At 61.3% G+C, this 17,399-nt stretch overlaps 1 protein-coding gene across 4 annotated transcripts in view; it reads left to right on the top strand.

Moving 5' to 3' along the window:
* The window catches only part of DBN1 (drebrin 1), a 28,509-nt gene that overhangs the window by 4,345 nt on the left and 6,765 nt on the right, over positions 1-17,399 (top strand). For all 4 annotated transcript variants that reach the window (XM_054037543.1, XM_054037542.1, XM_054037545.1 and 1 more), the window contains exons 2-9: positions 6,320-6,375; positions 6,645-6,757; positions 7,726-7,800; positions 8,715-8,861; positions 9,191-9,268; positions 10,328-10,479; positions 16,343-16,406; positions 16,732-16,794. In XM_054037543.1, coding sequence (XP_053893518.1) covers positions 6,320-6,375; positions 6,645-6,757; positions 7,726-7,800; positions 8,715-8,861; positions 9,191-9,268; positions 10,328-10,479; positions 16,343-16,406; positions 16,732-16,794 — 748 coding nt within the window. The remainder of the gene's footprint in view (positions 1-6,319; positions 6,376-6,644; positions 6,758-7,725; positions 7,801-8,714; positions 8,862-9,190; positions 9,269-10,327; positions 10,480-16,342; positions 16,407-16,731; positions 16,795-17,399) is intronic.

Raw genomic sequence — 17,399 nt, 5'->3', positions numbered from 1 at the left:
TCGGATAGCAGGGGCTGCGGGCCAGGTGTGAGGGGCACCGGCAGAGCTGTGGAGATCCCAGGGCTGGGCTAGCAGGGGCTGCGGGTCGGGAGTGAGGGGCATCGGCAGAGCTGTGGGGAGCCCAGGGCTGGGCTGGCAGGGGCTGCGGGTCGGGAGTGAGGGGCACCGGCAGAGCTGTGGAGATCCCAGGGCTGGGCTAGCAGGGGCTGCGAGTCGGGAGTGAGGGGCATCGGCAGGGCTGTGGGGTGGAGCCCAGGGCTGGGCTAGCAGGGGCTGCAAGTCGGGAGCGAGGGGCACTGGCAGAGCTGTGGGGAGCCCTTGGGGTAGCAGGGGCTGCGAGTCGGGAGTGAGGGGCATCGGCAGAGCAAGGAGCCGGGGCTGGAGTGGGGCCATGGAGGGAGCTAGCGTTGCTAAGCACGGCCGGCCTTGTTGCCCAGACGGGGCTCCCATCCCAGGGCTGCTTAGCACAGGGAAGGGGATGTTTAGTCTGGGGCTTCCCCTCCCCTGAGCGTCCCGGAGGGTCCGGGGTCAGAGCGGCCCCTCCCCCTCCCTGCCTGGTGGAGGCGGCTGGGCCCATTACTCCATAGGAAAGGAATTCGGTGCTGTTTTCCCTGCAGTGACTCGCTGGGGCTGCATTGGAAACACATGTGCGCAGGCTGGAGCTGCCTGGGCCGGGCTGGGGCTGGGGGACGGGGCCATGGGGCGCGGGGGTCGGAACAGGGCTGCCCCATGCCCCATTCATACTCTGCGCAGGCGTGTCTGAAGCATGTCCTGGGCCCATGGTTTCCGCTTCCCCCCTCGCTGGCTGCTGGGCCCCGAGCCCGGGCTGTGCAACGTGCTGCCCCCGTCCTGTGTGCTGTGAGAGCCGGTGGGGCAGGGCGTGGTGCTGCTCCCAGGCCACGGGGGGGCGCTGGCTCGGCTGCTGGGGTGCAAGAAGCACCAGAGGGGCTGACAAAGGGACACTCGAGGGAGGGTCTCGTGAGGACGATCCCCCTCCCCTGGGGACCCCAGGTCCTTTCCCCATGGGGTGGCCCAGGGGCTCTGTCCCTGCTGCCTCCCCGCAGGGTCCCAACATCCTGGCCCCCCCCCTGGCCTGGCTGTGCAGTGACTTACCCCGGAGCTCTGGGCGAGGCAGTGGCAGTAGGGATCTCCGCCAGGGTTCCCGCTAATGTTTTACATCCATGTGCAGAATTAATTTTGTGTGTGACCCATCACCTTCATATTGGTGCACATAACGAAGTTCATGTGGTGGGGTGGGGCTGAAGGGTTCAGGGTGCGGGAGGGGCTCAGGGCTGGGGCAGAGGGTTGAGGTACGGGGGGAAGAAGGCTCTGGGGTGAGGCCGGGGATGAGCGGTTTGGTGTGTAGGAGGGGGCTCAGGGCTGGGGCAGAGGATTGGGGTGCGGGGGGGATGAGGGCTCTGGGGTGAGGCTGGGGATGAGGGGGCTCAGGGCTGGGGCAGAGGAGTGAGGTGCAGGAGCGGGGCTCAGGGCTGAGGCAGAGGATTGGGGTGCGGGGGGATGAGGGCTCTGGGGTGGGGCTAGAGATGAGGGGGCTCAGGGCTGGGGATGAGGGAGGGGGCTCAGGGCTGGGGCAGAGGAGTGAGGTGCGGGAGGGGGGCTCAGGGCTGAGGCAGAGGGTTGGGGTGCAGGGGGTGGGTGGGCTCTGGGGTGAGGCCAGGGATGAGGGGCTTGGGTGCAGGCTGCCCCAGGGCTGTGGCGGGGAGAGGTGCCTCTCCCCAGCCGTGGCAGTTCCAGTGGGGCTGAGGGAGGGGCTCCTCTCCCCGTCTGGCCACGGTAAGTCTGGGACAGGTCCATGCTGGGGCCAGTGGGGAGGGGCATCTCTCCCCGCCACAGCCCTGAGCCCCCGTGTGCAGCTGCGAGGGAACGCAGGTCTCCGTGTGGCAGAAGATGGTGCCAATGGGGCGAAGGCCTGGCTGGGCGAGGGGGCTGGAGGGGTCCGACAGCCCATGTGGTGCATGGGGCAGCGGTGGCCTGTGGAACTTTCTGCTGCAGGAGCCGGGAGGCAGAGCAGCTCAGGCCCTCGCAGAGTGTGGGAGGGCAGCGGGGCAGGCGCGTTCTGGGCCTTTGTGCTCTGCCCACATCTACCTTTGCGCTTCGTGTCTCTCCCTCCTCGGCTGCTTCCGGTCACCTCGTCCCGTCCGCCCTGGGCGCTGGGACCCCCTGCCACTGGCGGGCTGCCGAGGTGCCCATGCGGCTCGCTTACCCAGCTCTGCACCGCTGGCCCGGGGCCAGGCACAGGGCCGAAGCTGCTCAGATTACCTGCCCGTTGTGTGAGTTAATGGAAGGCCAGGCTGGTTTGTGATTGGGCCGGGCCAGGCCGGACTCCCGGGCACGCTCCCCCCGGGCCGGGCCCGGTGCTGGGCCATTGGGCAGATCTGTACCACCCTCTGTGAAGAGGGGGCTCGGGCAGCCTGGGCACTGACCCCGCCATGCAAGGTTGGGGGGAAGGAAATTACCCAGAATCCCTCAGCCCCACCCAGGCTCCCTGCCCCACAGTGACCCCCATGCTTCTGGTGCACCCATGTTCTCCCCACAGCACTACTCCCGGTCCCCTGGTGTCGCCCCCTGCCCGCCCCTCCCCCGTCGGCAGTGCCACTCATGCTGGCTGAATCCAAGCGGTGCGGTCCCAGCCCTCGAGTCTCCTCTGGCTCCAGCCTGTGGGTGTCTCCATCTGCCAGCCCCCCCGGTGCGGGGGGGGGAGAAGGGGGAGGGCCTCGGATGCCAGGGCTGGGCATGCAGCGGGGAGGGTCAGGGCTGGAGAGGAAGTTTCCTGCTGTGGTGGGGGGGCAGGGCGTTGCATGGCACTGGACACTGGGCGGGGGCAGTGCCCTGGTGTGGGACAGGCAGGGCACTGGGGCAGTGTGGAGGGGAGGGGGCTATGCATGGGGGGCAGTGCCTGGAGGCGAGGGTCTGTGCAGCCTGGGGCAGTGCCCGGTGCGGGGGGAAGGGGGCTGTGCATGGGGGGCAGCACCCAGTGGGCAGGGGCGTCTGTGCATGGGGGGCAGTGCCTGGGGGGGAGGGGCTGTGCATGGGGGGCAGTGCCTGGGGGGGGAGGGGCGTCTGTGCAGGCTGGAGCTGGGCCCGGTGCAGGGGAGAGGGGGCTGTGCATGGGGGGCAGCACCCAGTGGGGGGGTGTCTGTGCAGGCTGGGGCAGCGCCCGGGCCCGCTCTTTGTCTTGTCACATTGGAGCCGGGGGCTGAATCCGGGAATTGCTTGCGGCGCTTGTCGGGGCGCAGGAACCCCGTGGGCTCCCCACTGCCAGGGAGGCGAGTGTCCTGGTGCCCTGGTGCGGTGGGCTGGGATTTGAAGGGTCCCTGCGATTCCCCCCATCCCTGCGGCTGGGCTGGAGCAGAGTCCAGGACCATCCGGATCGAAGGGGGGTGGGGTGGGGGGGACACAGCCTGGGCTGGGGAGGAGCCTGTGTCCTGAGCTGCCAATCTGGGAGATTTGGATTTGGGGATTAACGTTGATCTCCCTTATGCCATTATCTGTGTCTCGGGGAGGGGGGGTGCTCCCGGTACTGCCAGCTCTGCACTGGTTCAGGAACTGGGGGGCGGGCTGCCTGGGCGGTGTCGGACCCCAGTCGTGCAACTGCTCCTGTCCCCCCACCCAGTGCTTGGCATGCCCGGGTCCTGTGGGAATGGGGGAGCAGTCTACGCCACGTCTGGGTTTGGGCTCTGCTGGTGAAAGGGGGGGGCTGGGAACGCCCGCAAGAGCCACAAGCAACATGAGGGCCGGGATGGAAGGTGGTGGGGGTCCCATCCTTGGGCTTGGTGGTTACTAGGCCTGGCAACAGCATCCTGCTTGAGGGGCTAGGGCAGGGGTGGGCAAACTTTTTGGCCCGAGGGCCACATCTGGGTGGGGAAATTGCATGCAGGGCCAGGGCAGGGGGTTGGGCTGCAGGGTGCAGGAGGGGTTCGGGGTGCAGGCTCTGGCCCGGCGCTGCTTACCTCGAGCGGCTCTGGGGTGGCAGTGGCGCGCAGCGGGGCTAAGGCAAGATCCCTGTCTGCCCTGACCCTGCGCCGCTCCCAGAAGTGGCCAACATGTGAAGCAGTGGCTGCTGGGGGTGGGGCAGGGCAGGCGGCTCCGCCACGTGTTGCCCTTGTCTGCGGGCACCACTCCTGAAGCTCCCGTTGGACGTGGTTCCCCGTTCCCAGCCAATGGGAGCTGCGGGGGGTGGTGGCTGCAGGTGAGGACAGCACACAGAGCCCTCTTCTCCCCCCTCAGGGGCTGTGGGGCCGGCTGTTTCCAGGAGTGGTGTGGGGCCAGGCAGGAAGCCTGCCTTAGCCCCACTGTGCCATGGGGCTGGCAATCCCATGGGCCGGATTGAAAGCCCTGACAGGCCGGATCCAGGCCGTAGTTTGCCCTCCCCTGGGCTAGGGGCTCCTGCTGGCATGGCCCTTGCTGGGCTGCGGGCTGGGGGGCCCTCAGTGCTGATGGTCGGGGACCTGTGGAGCTGGGGCATGTGAGGGATGAACGGGGCTTGTTAGCCCTGCCTTGGGGGGCCCCCAGGGAGGGGTGGGACCTGGGGTTGAGGCCAGGGCTTGTGATTTCCCCCTCCCCTGCTCTGGGCCTCTGGGGGCTAACTTGACTGCCCCTCCCGGGATGAGCCCAGGGGGCCACGAAGCTGCCCTGGGCCCACGTGGCCCTTCACCCCCCCCCCCAGAATCTCAGGTGAATGAGGAGCTGGGGGAGGGGATCCCAGCTCCGTAGATGGGGAATGTGGTGATTCTGCAAATGCCCCAGGCTCCAGAGTGTCCCTCAGCCGCCTGGGGGCGTGGGGAAAGGTGTCCAGTTCGGGGGCCGGGGGACCAGTCTGCAGTGGGGAGTGAGATGTGTTGGAGGGGAGGGGTCCGCGGGGGCAAAATACAGCAGCTAGTGCCCCCGCTCGGACGCCTGCCAGACACCAGCGCCTCCCCCGCTTCCCCCACTAATCATCTCCTCATCTTGTGAGCGCCATCCCAGCTGGAGAGCTGGGTGGTTGCCATGGAGACAGAGGATGCTGGTTGCCTAGATAAGCTGAAATTTCCCTGTCTTCGCCCACCAGTCCTGGACCGACTCTGCCGGCTGCCCACCCCCGCCTTTGAAGAGGGGCCGCTGTGGGGTGCAGGGGATGCAGAGGAGGGCAAAGACCACAGGGCTTCTTGTGGGGCAGGGGCCGGGGGGAGGGGGCCTTCCCCAGCACAGCCCGGAGAGGGGCCGGTATCCAAGAAACCGTCTCCATGGAGCCCCCATCACACCCTGAAGGCTCATTGATTCGCTGCTACTGCTTTAATTCCCTCCCGCTCCCTGCCAGGGGCTCACGCAGCCCGGGAACGTGAGCAGCTCTCGCTGCATCCTGCGGGGGGCGCTGCTGCCCTAGTCCCAGGGGGCCCTGGGTAAATAGTCGCTGACTGGCCCCAGACGGGTGACTCTTGGTCCCCTCCCCCATGCCCCCGGCTCATAGGTGTCTGGCCACCACGCTGCAGGGGCGGGGGTGGTGGCGGTGAAAAGGACCTGCTCGGCAGCCAGGCCCCAGCCCCCCTCTCGTTGCCAGTCCCTGACACCATCCCCCAGCCTGTTGGCCATTGGCTGCTCCGCCAGGGCCCGAAGCCCAGGGGTGGGGGTGGCTCACCCCTCGCTCCCTGCTCACAGGCCCCCAGGTGGCTGGCACTTGGATTCCGCCCCCCGTCTTGCTGGGAGCGGCCACGTGGAGGCTTCTCCCCGGGCCTCTGGTGCCTCCCTTCCCCTGCTGGCGCTGGGACCGGTGCCCGGGTAGCTGGGGCAGGCTGAGGGGCGCTGCCGGGAGGGCTGGGCCGTGCTGCTGAGACTTGCTCTGCTCGTGGGGGAGGTGAAAGGCTCGTGCCAGTGGCAGAGACTTGCTGGGAGCTGGGCTCTGCTGGGGCCCCCCGCACCCCGCTCCATGGGAGCCCGCAGGGTCAGCGTGAGGCCACGCGGCTGGGTGGAGGGAGGGGTCGTGCAGCGTGGCCTGGAGTGCCCAGTGCGGGGGTCACAGCTCCCCGCCCCCATCCCGGTTCGCCCGTGGGAATCTCCTGCCCAGGGCTCAGGTCTCCACAGCTGCTGGGGGACAGGGTGTGCCAGCTTCTGGCCCATGCCCGACACCCCCCAGCCTCGTCTTTCCCCTTTGCTATGGGGGTGGTTCCCTCCTATGGGCGGGGCTGGCAGGTAGGGGGTGCAGGCCCCCCGGTGAGCGGGCTCTAGCGGGTGCTGCGGCTGGGCCCCCCACCCCCCGTGTCCAGTGCAGGCGCCGGGGGTGCGGCTGGAGACTCACTGGCCCTCACGCGCTCTCCTCCCCCAGGGCTCTGTACACCTACGAGGATGAGTCTGACGACCTGAAGCTGGCTGCATCGGGAGGTAAGGGGACCCCAGCGCCCCCACCTCGCTCTGCTGACCTTGCCACCCAGCCAACACCCACGGGGGTTCCCTCCCTCCTGCCAGTGCGGGGCTGCACCTTGGGGGCTGCAGTTCTGGGGGGTTGAGGGAGCCTAAACATCCCTCCCCCAAAAAACTTGACACGGGGGGGGCGGGGTGGACAGACTGTCTGTGGTTTCTCCCTGCCCCGCCCCCTGTGTAGGACAGACTGACTGACTGTGCTTCCTCCCTGCCCTGCCCTGCCCTGCCAGGAGGCGGCTTGCAGGAGCTCGCTGGCCACTTCGAGAACCAGAAGGTGATGTACGGCTTCTGCAGTGTCAAAGAGCCCCAGGCAGCGCTGCCCAAATACGTCCTGGTCAATTGGGTGAGTAGGGCCAGCGGGGGAGGGGGACCGGCACGGGCCTGCGGGGAGGGGGACCGGCACGGGCCTGCGGGGAGGGGGACCGGCACGGGCCTGCGGGGAGGGACACCTCCTTTGAGCCCGTTTGCAGAGCATCACATTTGGGATGATGAGGCTCAGGGTCCGGTGTGGGTTCCAGGCAGAACGAGAGCTGGTGCCTGGAGACGGGACAGGACACAAGCCAGACAGGCCCGGAGGCGCCGATGGGGAACAGGGAGGGGAACTGACCACTGGAGTTCATTGGGAATGTCCTTGCTGCAGGCCGGGGCGGATTCTGCCTTGCTTGGAGTCTGTAAATCCAGGCTGGCCCCTCTCTCTGGCTGAGCCAGGGGCTCTGTGCTCTCCGGCCTGCGTGGCCTGAACATCCAGGAATACCCACCCCACCCGCCATCTCCAGAGTCCCTGGGCTTGGAGGCTGGGCGGGGCCCGTGGCGGGGCCCTAATGCACCGGGCCCCAGGGATCCCTCCTGGGCTCAGTGCCCGTCATGCTCCTGTGCTGCCACCTAGTGGACCTCTGCATCCCTCACTGGACCCAGCTGGGCTTGGGTGGAGGGGGGTCTCCAGACTCCAGGAGTGTAGCCTGGGTGGGCTGCGCCCCACTCACGTAGCATCCAGGCCCACCCAAGTCTGAGCAGGGGTGTGGTGCCACCATGGTGGTGCGGAGTGTCACTCGAGCACCTGAGGTGCAGGACGGAGCTCTGCACCTGCCCGTCAGAAAGCGACGCTCCGACGGCTCTGCCCTGCCATTGTCTGAGCCGCCCCGTGCCCGTTCCCAGCCCGCCAGGTGACGCCCTGTCTGGGGCACCAAGGCTAGGAAGAGGGTGTCAGGGGAGACGCTGAGCAAGCACCATCTGTCATTGCCCGGCCACTCCTCACTGCAGCCCTGGCACCCCCTGCAGCCCCGTCTCACTCTGCTCCCCGTGCCCTGGCAGGTTGGGGAGGATGTGGCCGATGCCCGCAAGTGCGCCTGTGCCAGCCACGTGGCCAAGATCGCCGAGTTCTTCCAGGTCAGTGGGGGGCGGGGCTGGATTAATTGGGGTGCAGTAACAGGCCCAGAGAGTCTGAGGTGTTAACGTGACCCTGCCACTGTCCAAGGTTAAACAGGGTTAAACAAGGGCTGGGTTTGGTATCCAGAGCCCTGGGGCTCCTGAGTGCCAGGCAAAGGTCCTGCCGAGCCCCTCCCCCACCTACCCCCCATCAACCGCCCCCTGGGGACCCTTTGCTGAAGAGACAGAAAAAGAAAAGTTTGAGCCTTTGAAATGTGATTGTCAAGCCAGGCTTTCGTTCTGCACAGTCCCTCATTCCCTTCCTCCGGCTGCAGTCGGGAAAGGGGCAGACCGTTGTCCGACAGCCCCGAAGCTGGGAACTGCCCGAGGCGTGAGCTGGGCTGGGCCAGAGCTGCGGGTCCCTTTCCCGTGGGCCTGGACCAAGGCAAAAGTGCAGAGGGGAGAGAAAGGAGTGACATTGAAACATGCAGCCTCCCTGGCCCAGCACGGTGAGGCCTGGCAAACGTGTACTGGCCACGGCTCACAGCAGTGCTGCGGGAGACAGTCTGGGCCAGCAGAATTTCCGGTCCCCAGGCAGGAGCCTTACACACGAAGCTCTTGGGTTTGCACTGATTCCCTCTGTCTTTCCCCCTCGCTGCCAATTGTGCTGGGACCCCGCACCCCTCCGCTGGCCAGCTCACAGCTAGGCTCGTTCGGAGCCCCAGGGAGGGGGCGGGGGGCAGGCGCGGATCAGCCCAGGGGAGCTGGACCCTGAGGCACCCAGAGGCAGGAGCACAGCAGTGCTGGGGCCAGGAGCGGGGCTGGCATCACGCTGGGGGCGTGTCAGAGCTGGGCTGGGGCGGTGCAGCTGTCGGCTCAGATCCCGCCCCCCATGGCAGCCGGCCCGGCTCTCCCATTCTGCTCTCCTGGTGCAGGGTGTGGATGTGATTGTCAATGCCAGCAGCGTGGAGGACGTGGACCCGGGGGCCATCGGGCAGCGCCTCTCCAACGGCCTGGCTCGCATCTCCAGCCCCGTGCTGCACCGCCTGCGGCTGCGAGAGGATGAGAACACCGAGCCCGTGGTAAGGCCCCGCGTCCAGCCTGCCTGCCTCAGTCGGGCTGGAGGGGGAGCCCCGGCCCGGTCCCCCACCTGCATCCCTCTCCCCAGCAGGTTAGAGAACCTGCCCCACCAGCCATCCCCAGCCGCCTGGCCCAGCCCCACTGCTCAGGATCTGGGTCTCTCCGCTGTGGGACTGGGGAGACGGGCCCTTATCTGGCACCTGTAGAGCCCTGTGGCCCCATGCTGCCTGGCTCCAGCATGGGGGGGCTGATCTCAGGGTACCGCCAGGCTCTGCCCCCCCCCCCCGATGCTGGGATACTGCTGCACGTCGCTGACCCCCGTCTGTTCCAGGGCACGACCTATCAGAAGACCGATGCGGCTGTGGAGATGAAACGGCTCAACCGGGAGCAGTTCTGGGAACAGGCCAAGGTAGGGCCAGTGAGGGGCCAGCTAATGGGCTTGCCATGGGGCAGAGGCAGCAGTCTTGGGGCACCACCACCCCATATACCCTGGCTTGGCCCAGCCCGCAGGTCTCTGCAAAGCCTGAGCTGCCCTCATCCCAGACGCTGCCTTCTGTCCTCTGCACTGCTCACCACCTGTGGCTAGGATATGTGGCCCATACCCAGGCTGCCTTTGTCCCGGGCCTGCCCTTGAGAGCTCCCCTAAACCAAGTGGTGTCTGGGGTAGCCAGGCCAAACCTGAGCAGTGTTGCAACCCCATGCACCAGGGCCCGGTGCTCGGAGCGGGGAGCCGGGCCCAGCCAGGGGGATGCATCAGAGCGCGGTGCCGGGAGCCGGGGACACACCAGAGTGCGGTGCTCGGAGCGGGGAGCCGGGGATGCATCAGAGCGCGGTGCCGGGAGCCGGGGACGCACCAGGGCATGGTGCTCGGAGCGGGGAGCAGGGGATGCATCAGAGCGCGGTGCCGGGAGCCGGGGACGCACCAGGGCGCGGTGCTCGGAGCGGGGAGCCGGGCCCAGCCAGGGGGATGCATCAGAGCGCGGAGCCAGGGACGCACCAGGGCGCGGTGCTCGAAGCGGGGAGCTGGGCCCAGCCAGGGGGATGCATCAGAGCGCGGTGCTTGGAGCGGGGAGCTGGGCCCGGCCCGGAGAACAGGAGCTACTGCTGCAGGGTGAATGGGCCGGACTTGCTCTCCAGCATCCCTGCAGTGCCAGTTGGTTTGGAATGGGGAGGGATTAGGGGTTCACTGTCAGGTTTTGCCCCAAGTCCCCCCAAAAACCTCTCTGTGACTCTGCCCAGCTCTGGGTGCTGAGCAGGAGATTGTCCTTGAGCATGGCCCCTCTGGTGCTGCTCGGGGCCTCTGATGCCTCTCCACGGTGTACGTGGGGGTGTCCTGCGGGGCCTGGGGCAGGCAGGGCCCCTATGAGCTGTGGTGGGTGGATGGGGTCCCCATTGGGCAGGTAGGCAGGTCCCCTTGGCGTGGGCGGGCGGGTGGAGGCCCTGCAGGGCTGACGGGCTGCCCCCGCAGAAGGAGGAGGAGCTGCGGAAGGAGGAGGAGCGGCAGAAGGTGCTGGAGGAGCGGCTGCGCTTTGAGCAGGAACGCATGGAGCAGGAGCGCATGGAGCAGGAGGAGCGGGAGAGGCGCTATCGGGAGCGCGAGGAGCAGATTGAGGAGCACAGGCAAGGGCTGGGCTCGACTTGGTTCTCAGGGGAGGTGTGGGAGGATTTGTGTCCCTCCCCCCCATGTGGTCAGGGGATGAGGGGCTGTGTTCTTTGGAGGTGCTGACCCATGGGGCCCACTGGTGGGCAGGAGGCACCGGAGCGTGGGTGGGAGCTGATCGGGGGCTGCTGGTGGCTGCAGATTCACACACATGCTGAGATCTGCTCTGCATGGGAAGGCTCGGCTAAGGAACTGCCCAGCACTCAAGTGCACCCCCCCCTCTAGAGGGCAAACCCAAAATTACACCATCTTGCGCTGCACAGCGTAAGCTCCTGAAAGTCGCCCCCTCCCTCAATGTGGAGAGGAATAGAGACAGCTTTCTGCCCCAAGTTATGATTTCCACACACACACTGGTCTTAGACAAAACAAGTTTATTAATTCCAAAAGATAGATTTTAAGTGGGGCTGTCGATTAATCGCAGTTAACTCACGTGATTAACTCATAAAAATTAATCACGATTAATCACAGTTTTAATCGCATTGTTAAACAATAGAATATGAACTGAAATTTATTAAATATTTTTGGATGTTTTTCTACATTTTCAAATATATTGGTTTCAATTATAACCCAGAATACAAAGTGCACAGTGCTCACTTTATATTATTTTTTTATTACAAATATTTGCACTGAAAAATGATAAAAGAAACAACATTTTTCAATTCACTTCATATAAGTACTGTAGTGCAATCTCTTTATTGTGAAAGTGCAACTTACAAATGCAGATTTATTTTTTTTGTTACATAACTGCATTCAAACAAAACAATGCAAAACTTTAGAGCCTGCAGGTCCACTCAGTCCTACTTCTTGTTCAGCCAATCGCTCAGACAAACAAGTTTGTTTACATTTACGGGACATAAATTTGTCTGCTTCTGATTTACAGTGTCACCTGAAAGTGAGAACAGGCGTTCACATGGCACTTTTGTAGCCAGCGTTGCAAGGTATTTACGTGCCAGATATGCTAAACATTCGTATGCCACTTCATGCTTCAGCCACCATTTCAAAGGACATGCTTCCATGCTGATGATGCTTGTTTTAAAAAAAAAAAAAAAAAAAAAAGTTAACTAAATTTGTGACTTAACTCCTTGGGCGAGAATTATATGTCTCCGGCTTTATTTTACCTGCATTCTGCCATGTATTTCATATTATAGCAGTCTTGGATGATGACTCAGCACATGTTCGATTTAAGATCACTTTCACTGCAGATTTCACAAAATGCAAAGAAGGTACCAATGTGAGATTTCTAAAGATAGCTCCAGCACTTGACCCGAGGTTTAAGAATCTGAAGTGCCTTCCAAAATCTGAGAGGGACGAAGTGTGGAGCATGCTTTCAGAAGTCTTAAAAGAACAACACTCATATGTGGAAACTACAGAACCCAAACCACCGAAAAAGAAAATCACCCTTCTGCTGGTGGCATCTGACTCCGATAACGAAAATGAACCATGCGTCGGTCTGCACTGCTTTGTTATCAAGCAGAATCTGTCATCAGCATGGACCCATGTCCTCTGGAATGGTGGTTGAAGCATGAAGGGACATATGAATCTTTAGCGCATCTGGCAAAGATCTTGCAAAGTCGGCGAACGCCTGTTCTCACTTTCAGGTGACATTGTGAACAAGAAGCAGACAGCATTATCTCCTGCAAATGTAAACAAACTTGTTGGTCTGAGCGATTGGCTGAACAAAAAGTAGGACTGATTGGACTTGTAGACTCTAAAGTTTTGCATTGTTTTTGTTTGAGTGCAGTTACTTTTTGTACATAATTCTACATTTGTAAGTTCAACTTTCATGATAAAGAGATTGCACTACAGTACTTGTATGAGGTGAATTGAAATACTTTTTTTTTTACAGTGCAAATATTTGTAATCAAAAATAAATATTGTGAGCACTGTACACTTTGTATTCTGTGTTGTAATTGAAATCAATCTATTTGAAAATGTAGAAAACATCCAAAAATATTTAAATGGTATTCTATTACTGTTTAACAGTGCGATTAATTACGAGATTAATCACGATTACTTTTTTGAATCACTTGACAACCCTAATTTTAAGCGATTATAAGGGATAGCAAACAGATCAAAGCAGATTACCCAGCAAATAAACCAAAACGCAATCTCAGTGTAATATACTAAAGAAAGTGGACAGGTGTAGCAAATTGTCACCCTTCATTTTGTTTTAGGCAGATTGCAGAGATTCTTGAGGGCAAGCTGCCCTTGCAATTATTCCTTTCATAAGCCAGACACCCTCTAGCCTGGGCTTAGCCCTTCTTCCCTAGTCCAGTCTTTTTGTTCTCAGGTGTTTCCAGCCGTCCTCTTTCCTGGGCAGGGAGTTGGTGAAGAACGAACCATGATGTCCTCTCTCCCCTGCCTTAAATAGCTTTTGCATATGGCGGGAACCCTTGTCTCCCAGTTTGATTCCCACGCCCGGTCAGTGGGAAAACACTAGTATTATAGAATCATAGGACTGGAAGGGACCGTGAGAGATCATCTAGTCCAGTCCCCTGCACTCCTGGCAGGACTAAGAATTATCTAGACCATCCCTGACAGGTGTTTGTCCAACCCGCTCTTAAAAATCTCCAATGATGGAGATTCCACAACCTCCCTGGGCAATTTATTCCAGTGCTTAACCACCCTGACAAGGAGTTTTTCCTAATCTCCAACCTAAACCGCCCTTGCTGCAATTTAAGCCCATTGCTTTTTGTCTTATCCTCAGAGGTTAAGAAGAACAATTTTCCTCCCTCATCCTTGTAGGAACCTTTTATGTACTTGAAAACTGTTATCATGTCCCTTCTCAGTCTTCTCTTCTCCAGACTAAACAAACCCAGTTTTTTCAATCTTCCCTCATAGGTCATGTTTTCTAGAACTTCCATCATTTTTGTTGCTCTTCTCTGGACTTTCTCCACTTTGTCCATAGAATCATAGAATATCAGGGTTGGAAGGGACCTCAGGAGGTATCTAGTCGAACCCCCTGCTCAAAGCAGGACCAATCCCTTTCCTGAAATGTGGTGCCCAGAATTGGACACAATACTCCAGTGGAGGCCTAATCAGCGCGGAGTAGAGCGGAAGAATTACTTCTCGTGTCTTGCTTACAACACTCCTGCTAATACATCCCAGAATGATGTTAACTTTTTTGCAACAGTGTTACACTGTTGTCTCATATTTAGCTTGCGATCCACTATGACCCCAGATCCCTTTCCGCAGTACTTCTTCCTCGGCAGTCATTGCCCACTGTGTATGTGTGCAACTGATTGTTCCTTCCTAAGTGGAGGACTTTGCATTTGTCCTTATTGAATTTCATCCTATTTACTTCAGACCATTTCTCCAGTTTGTCCAGATCATTTTGAATTAAATCCTGTCCTCCAAAGCACTTGCAACCCCTCCCAGCTTGGTATCATCCGCAAACTTTATCCGTGTACTCTCTATGCCATTACCTAACTCACTGATGAAGATATTGAACAGAACCGGACCCAGAACTGATCCCTGCAGGATCCCACTCGTTATCTCTTCCAGCATGACCGTGAGCCACGGATAACTACTCTCTGGGAATGGTTTTCCAACCAGTTTTGCACCCACCTTATAGTAGCTCCATCTAGGTTGTATTTCCCTAGTTTGTTTATGAGAAGGTCATGCGAGACAGTATCAAAAGCCCTACTAAAGTCAAGATATACCACGTCTACCCCTTCCCCCCATTCACAAGGCTTGTTACCCTGTCAAAGAAAACTATTGTGGAGTCCAGTACCAGGTGACTTGGTCACATGTCTCTGTAGGGCCACCGCAGCCATGACTCTAAGGCTGTTTGCAGCATCCCCAGGAAGGCTTCTCAGGCAGGCTCCCAGATGGGAGATTAGCATCTTCTAAGACCTATTGTTCTCCTTAATGGCCCTTCCCAGCTTGACATGTAGACTGATTTCATTCTGTCTAGCGGACATTCCCCAGGTGTAAACCCATTTGTAATAGATGCATAGACAATATTCCTAACTTCAGATACCAAAAAGATACATGCATACAAGTAGGATAATCATATTCAGTAAATCATAACTAGAGCCCTACCAAATTCACGGCCATGAAAAACACGTCATGGACTGTGAAATCTGGTCTTTTGTGCGCTTTTACGCTATCCTATACTGATTTCAAATTGGGAGCCCTGACTCAAAAGGGAGTTGCAGGGGGGTCACAAGGTTATTTTAGGGGTATTGCCACCCTTACATCTGCGCTGCCTTCAGAGCTGGGTGGCTGGAGAGTGGTGGCTGTTGGCTGGGTGCCCAGCTTTGAAGGCAGCGCCCTGCCAACAGCAGCACAGAAGTAAGAGTGGCAATACCACACCATGCCACCCTTCATCGCTGCTGCCTTCAGAGCTGGGCAGTTGGAGAGTGGCGGTTGCTGACGGAGAGCCCAGCTCTGCAGGCAGCAGCGCAGAAGTGAGGGTGGCAATACTGTACCATGACGTCCTTCCTTCTGTGCTGCTGCTGGCGGGGCTCTGCTTTCAGAGCTGGGCTCCTGGCCAGCAGCCGCCGCTCTCCAGCTGCCCAGCTCTGAAGGCAGTGCTGCTGCCTGCAGTGGTGCGGAAGTAAGGGTAGCAGTGTGGCCACCCTCCCCCCACAATAACCTTGTGACTCTCCTTCCTCTCTTCTCCCCCCCCCCCCACTCCTTTTTGGGTCAGGACCCCTACAATTACAACACCATGAAATTTCACGTTTAAATAGCTGAAATCATGACATTTACTATGTTTAAAATCCTATGACTCTGAAATTGACCAAAATGGAGTGTGAATTTGGTAGAGCCCAACTCGTACCCTTTCCAATGACACCTCACGTGCCTTCTCCTGCACAGAATACATCAGAATTATGCCATACTCGTGTCGTCATATGACTATGAAGAATAGGGGGCAAAATGCCAAAGGCTGTTTGTGGGCACCCCGCACTACCCTGCGTGCATGGCGGTGCGGCGTGGAGGGTGTGTGCGGAGTGGGCGTGGTGTGGATGGAGCATGGGGGGCAGGGCGCAGCGTGGGGGGGGCAGGGTGCAGTGTGGATGGAGGGTGTGGGAGGCAGGGCATGGTGTGGGTGGGGGGCGGCATGGCACGGATGGAGCATGGGGGGCATGAGAGGCAGGGGCACGGCATGGATGGAGCTTGGAGGGTGTGAGGGGCAGGGCACGGCATGGATGGAGCGTGGGGCTGTGGGGGGCAGGCGCGGCACGGATGGAGCGTGGGGGTGGTGTGGGGGGCAGGGCGCGGCATGGATGGAGCATGAGGGGTGTGGGGGGCAGGGCACGGCATGGATGGAGCATGAGGGGTGTGGGGGGCAGGCGTGGCATGACATGGATGGAGCTTGGAGGGTGTGGGGTGCAGGGCGCGGCACGGATGGAGCATGGGGGGCGTGAGGGGCAGGGCACGGCATGGATGGAGCGTGGGGGTGGTGTGGGGGGCAGGGCGCGGCACGGGTGGAGCGTGGGGGTGGTGTGGGGGGCAGGGCGCGGCACGGATGGAGCATGGGGGCGTGGTGTGGAGAGGTGGGTCTGGGCGCGTGCTTGCTGGTGCATTGTTGGGGGGGTCTGGGCACTGCGTGGGGCAGGCCGCCGTGTGCTTGCTGGTGCATTGTTGGGGGGGTCTGGGGGCTGCGTGGTGCAGGGCGCCGTGTGCTTGCTGGTGCATTGTTGGGGGGGTCTGGGGGCTGCGTGGGGCAGGGCGCCGTGTGCTTGCTGGTGCATTGTTGGGGGGGTCTGGGCGCTGCGTGGGGCAGGGCGCCGTGTGCTTGCTGGTGCATTGTTGGGGGGGTCTGGGGGCTGCCCCCAGCAGCTGCTCAGGCCCCCTCGCTGGCTGTCGTGGCAGGCGGAAGCAGCAGACTCTGGAGGCGGAAGAGGCCAGGCAGCGTCTGCAGGAACAGTCCATCTTCGTAAGTGACGTCCTGGGGTCCTCCCCCGGCGTTGAACGCCAGCGGCTCTCCAGCCCGCCCAGGGCGCACCTACCGGCTCCAGCCCAGCGCCACCGCCTGAGGCAGGGGCCAGTGCTTAGTTTGTGGCTGGCGGTTCGTCGCCCCTGCCCCTCTTTCATTGCAGACCATCTGTGGCCAGCCCCCCTGCCCTCCGGAGCCCCCCTGCCTCTCTGCCACCACCGCAGGGGGGCCTTGGATCCCACAGTGCTTCTGGGAGGGGTCCCTGGGGTGGCTCTGCCCGGGGCTGGGGGGCTGCAGTCGGGGCTGATGCTGCCTCTCTCCCCAGGGCGAGCAGCAGCACGAGGAGGAGAATGGGCAGGAGCTCAAGAAGTCGGAGTCAGAAGTGGAGGTGAGTGTTTGGCCCGGAGCTGCTCTCCCCCCCTCTGGGGGGGCCGGGCAGAGTCAGCCCATGGAAGGGCAGTTGTGGGTTTAGGGATGTGTTCGGAGGCCAGGCCGTGGCAGGGTGGGATTTGGTCTGAAGCAGGCCATGGTGGGGAGGGGTGGAGGGCGGATGGCAGGGTAGGGTGCGGCCAGGGGGACTGGCCACAGACGGTGGGGTGAGCAGAGCAGGGCACAGTGCAATGGGGTGTGGATGGTGGGGCTCGGGCTGCGGTGGGGGCATGGTTGGCAAAGGCCATGCGAGGTTGGGGTGGTGGGGTGGAGTTGGGGGGGCATGTTGACAGGCTCAGGTGGTGTCTGGGGGTGGGGCAGGCTTGTGGGGACGGGCTCCAGGCAGGGCAAGGCTGGGTTGGGGTGGTGGGGCGGGCTGGTTGGAGGCTGAGGGTGGGCTCGTGGGGAGTGGGCTCATTGCGGGTAGGCTCCAAGCAGCACAGGGCTGCGGCAGGGGGCTGGGGGCAGGCTCGTGGGGGGCAGGCAGACAAGGGTGGGTTGGGGGGTGGGTTAGGGGCTGGGGGCGGGCTCCAGGGCGGGTTGGGGGCTGGGGGCAGGCTCGCG

The sequence above is a fragment of the Malaclemys terrapin genome, chromosome 8, assembly GCF_027887155.1.
Source record: "Malaclemys terrapin pileata isolate rMalTer1 chromosome 8, rMalTer1.hap1, whole genome shotgun sequence".
Classification (NCBI taxonomy): domain Eukaryota; kingdom Metazoa; phylum Chordata; order Testudines; family Emydidae; genus Malaclemys; species Malaclemys terrapin.
Note: the sequence above shows the minus strand (reverse complement) of the source record. Positions and strands in the feature narration are given on the sequence as shown.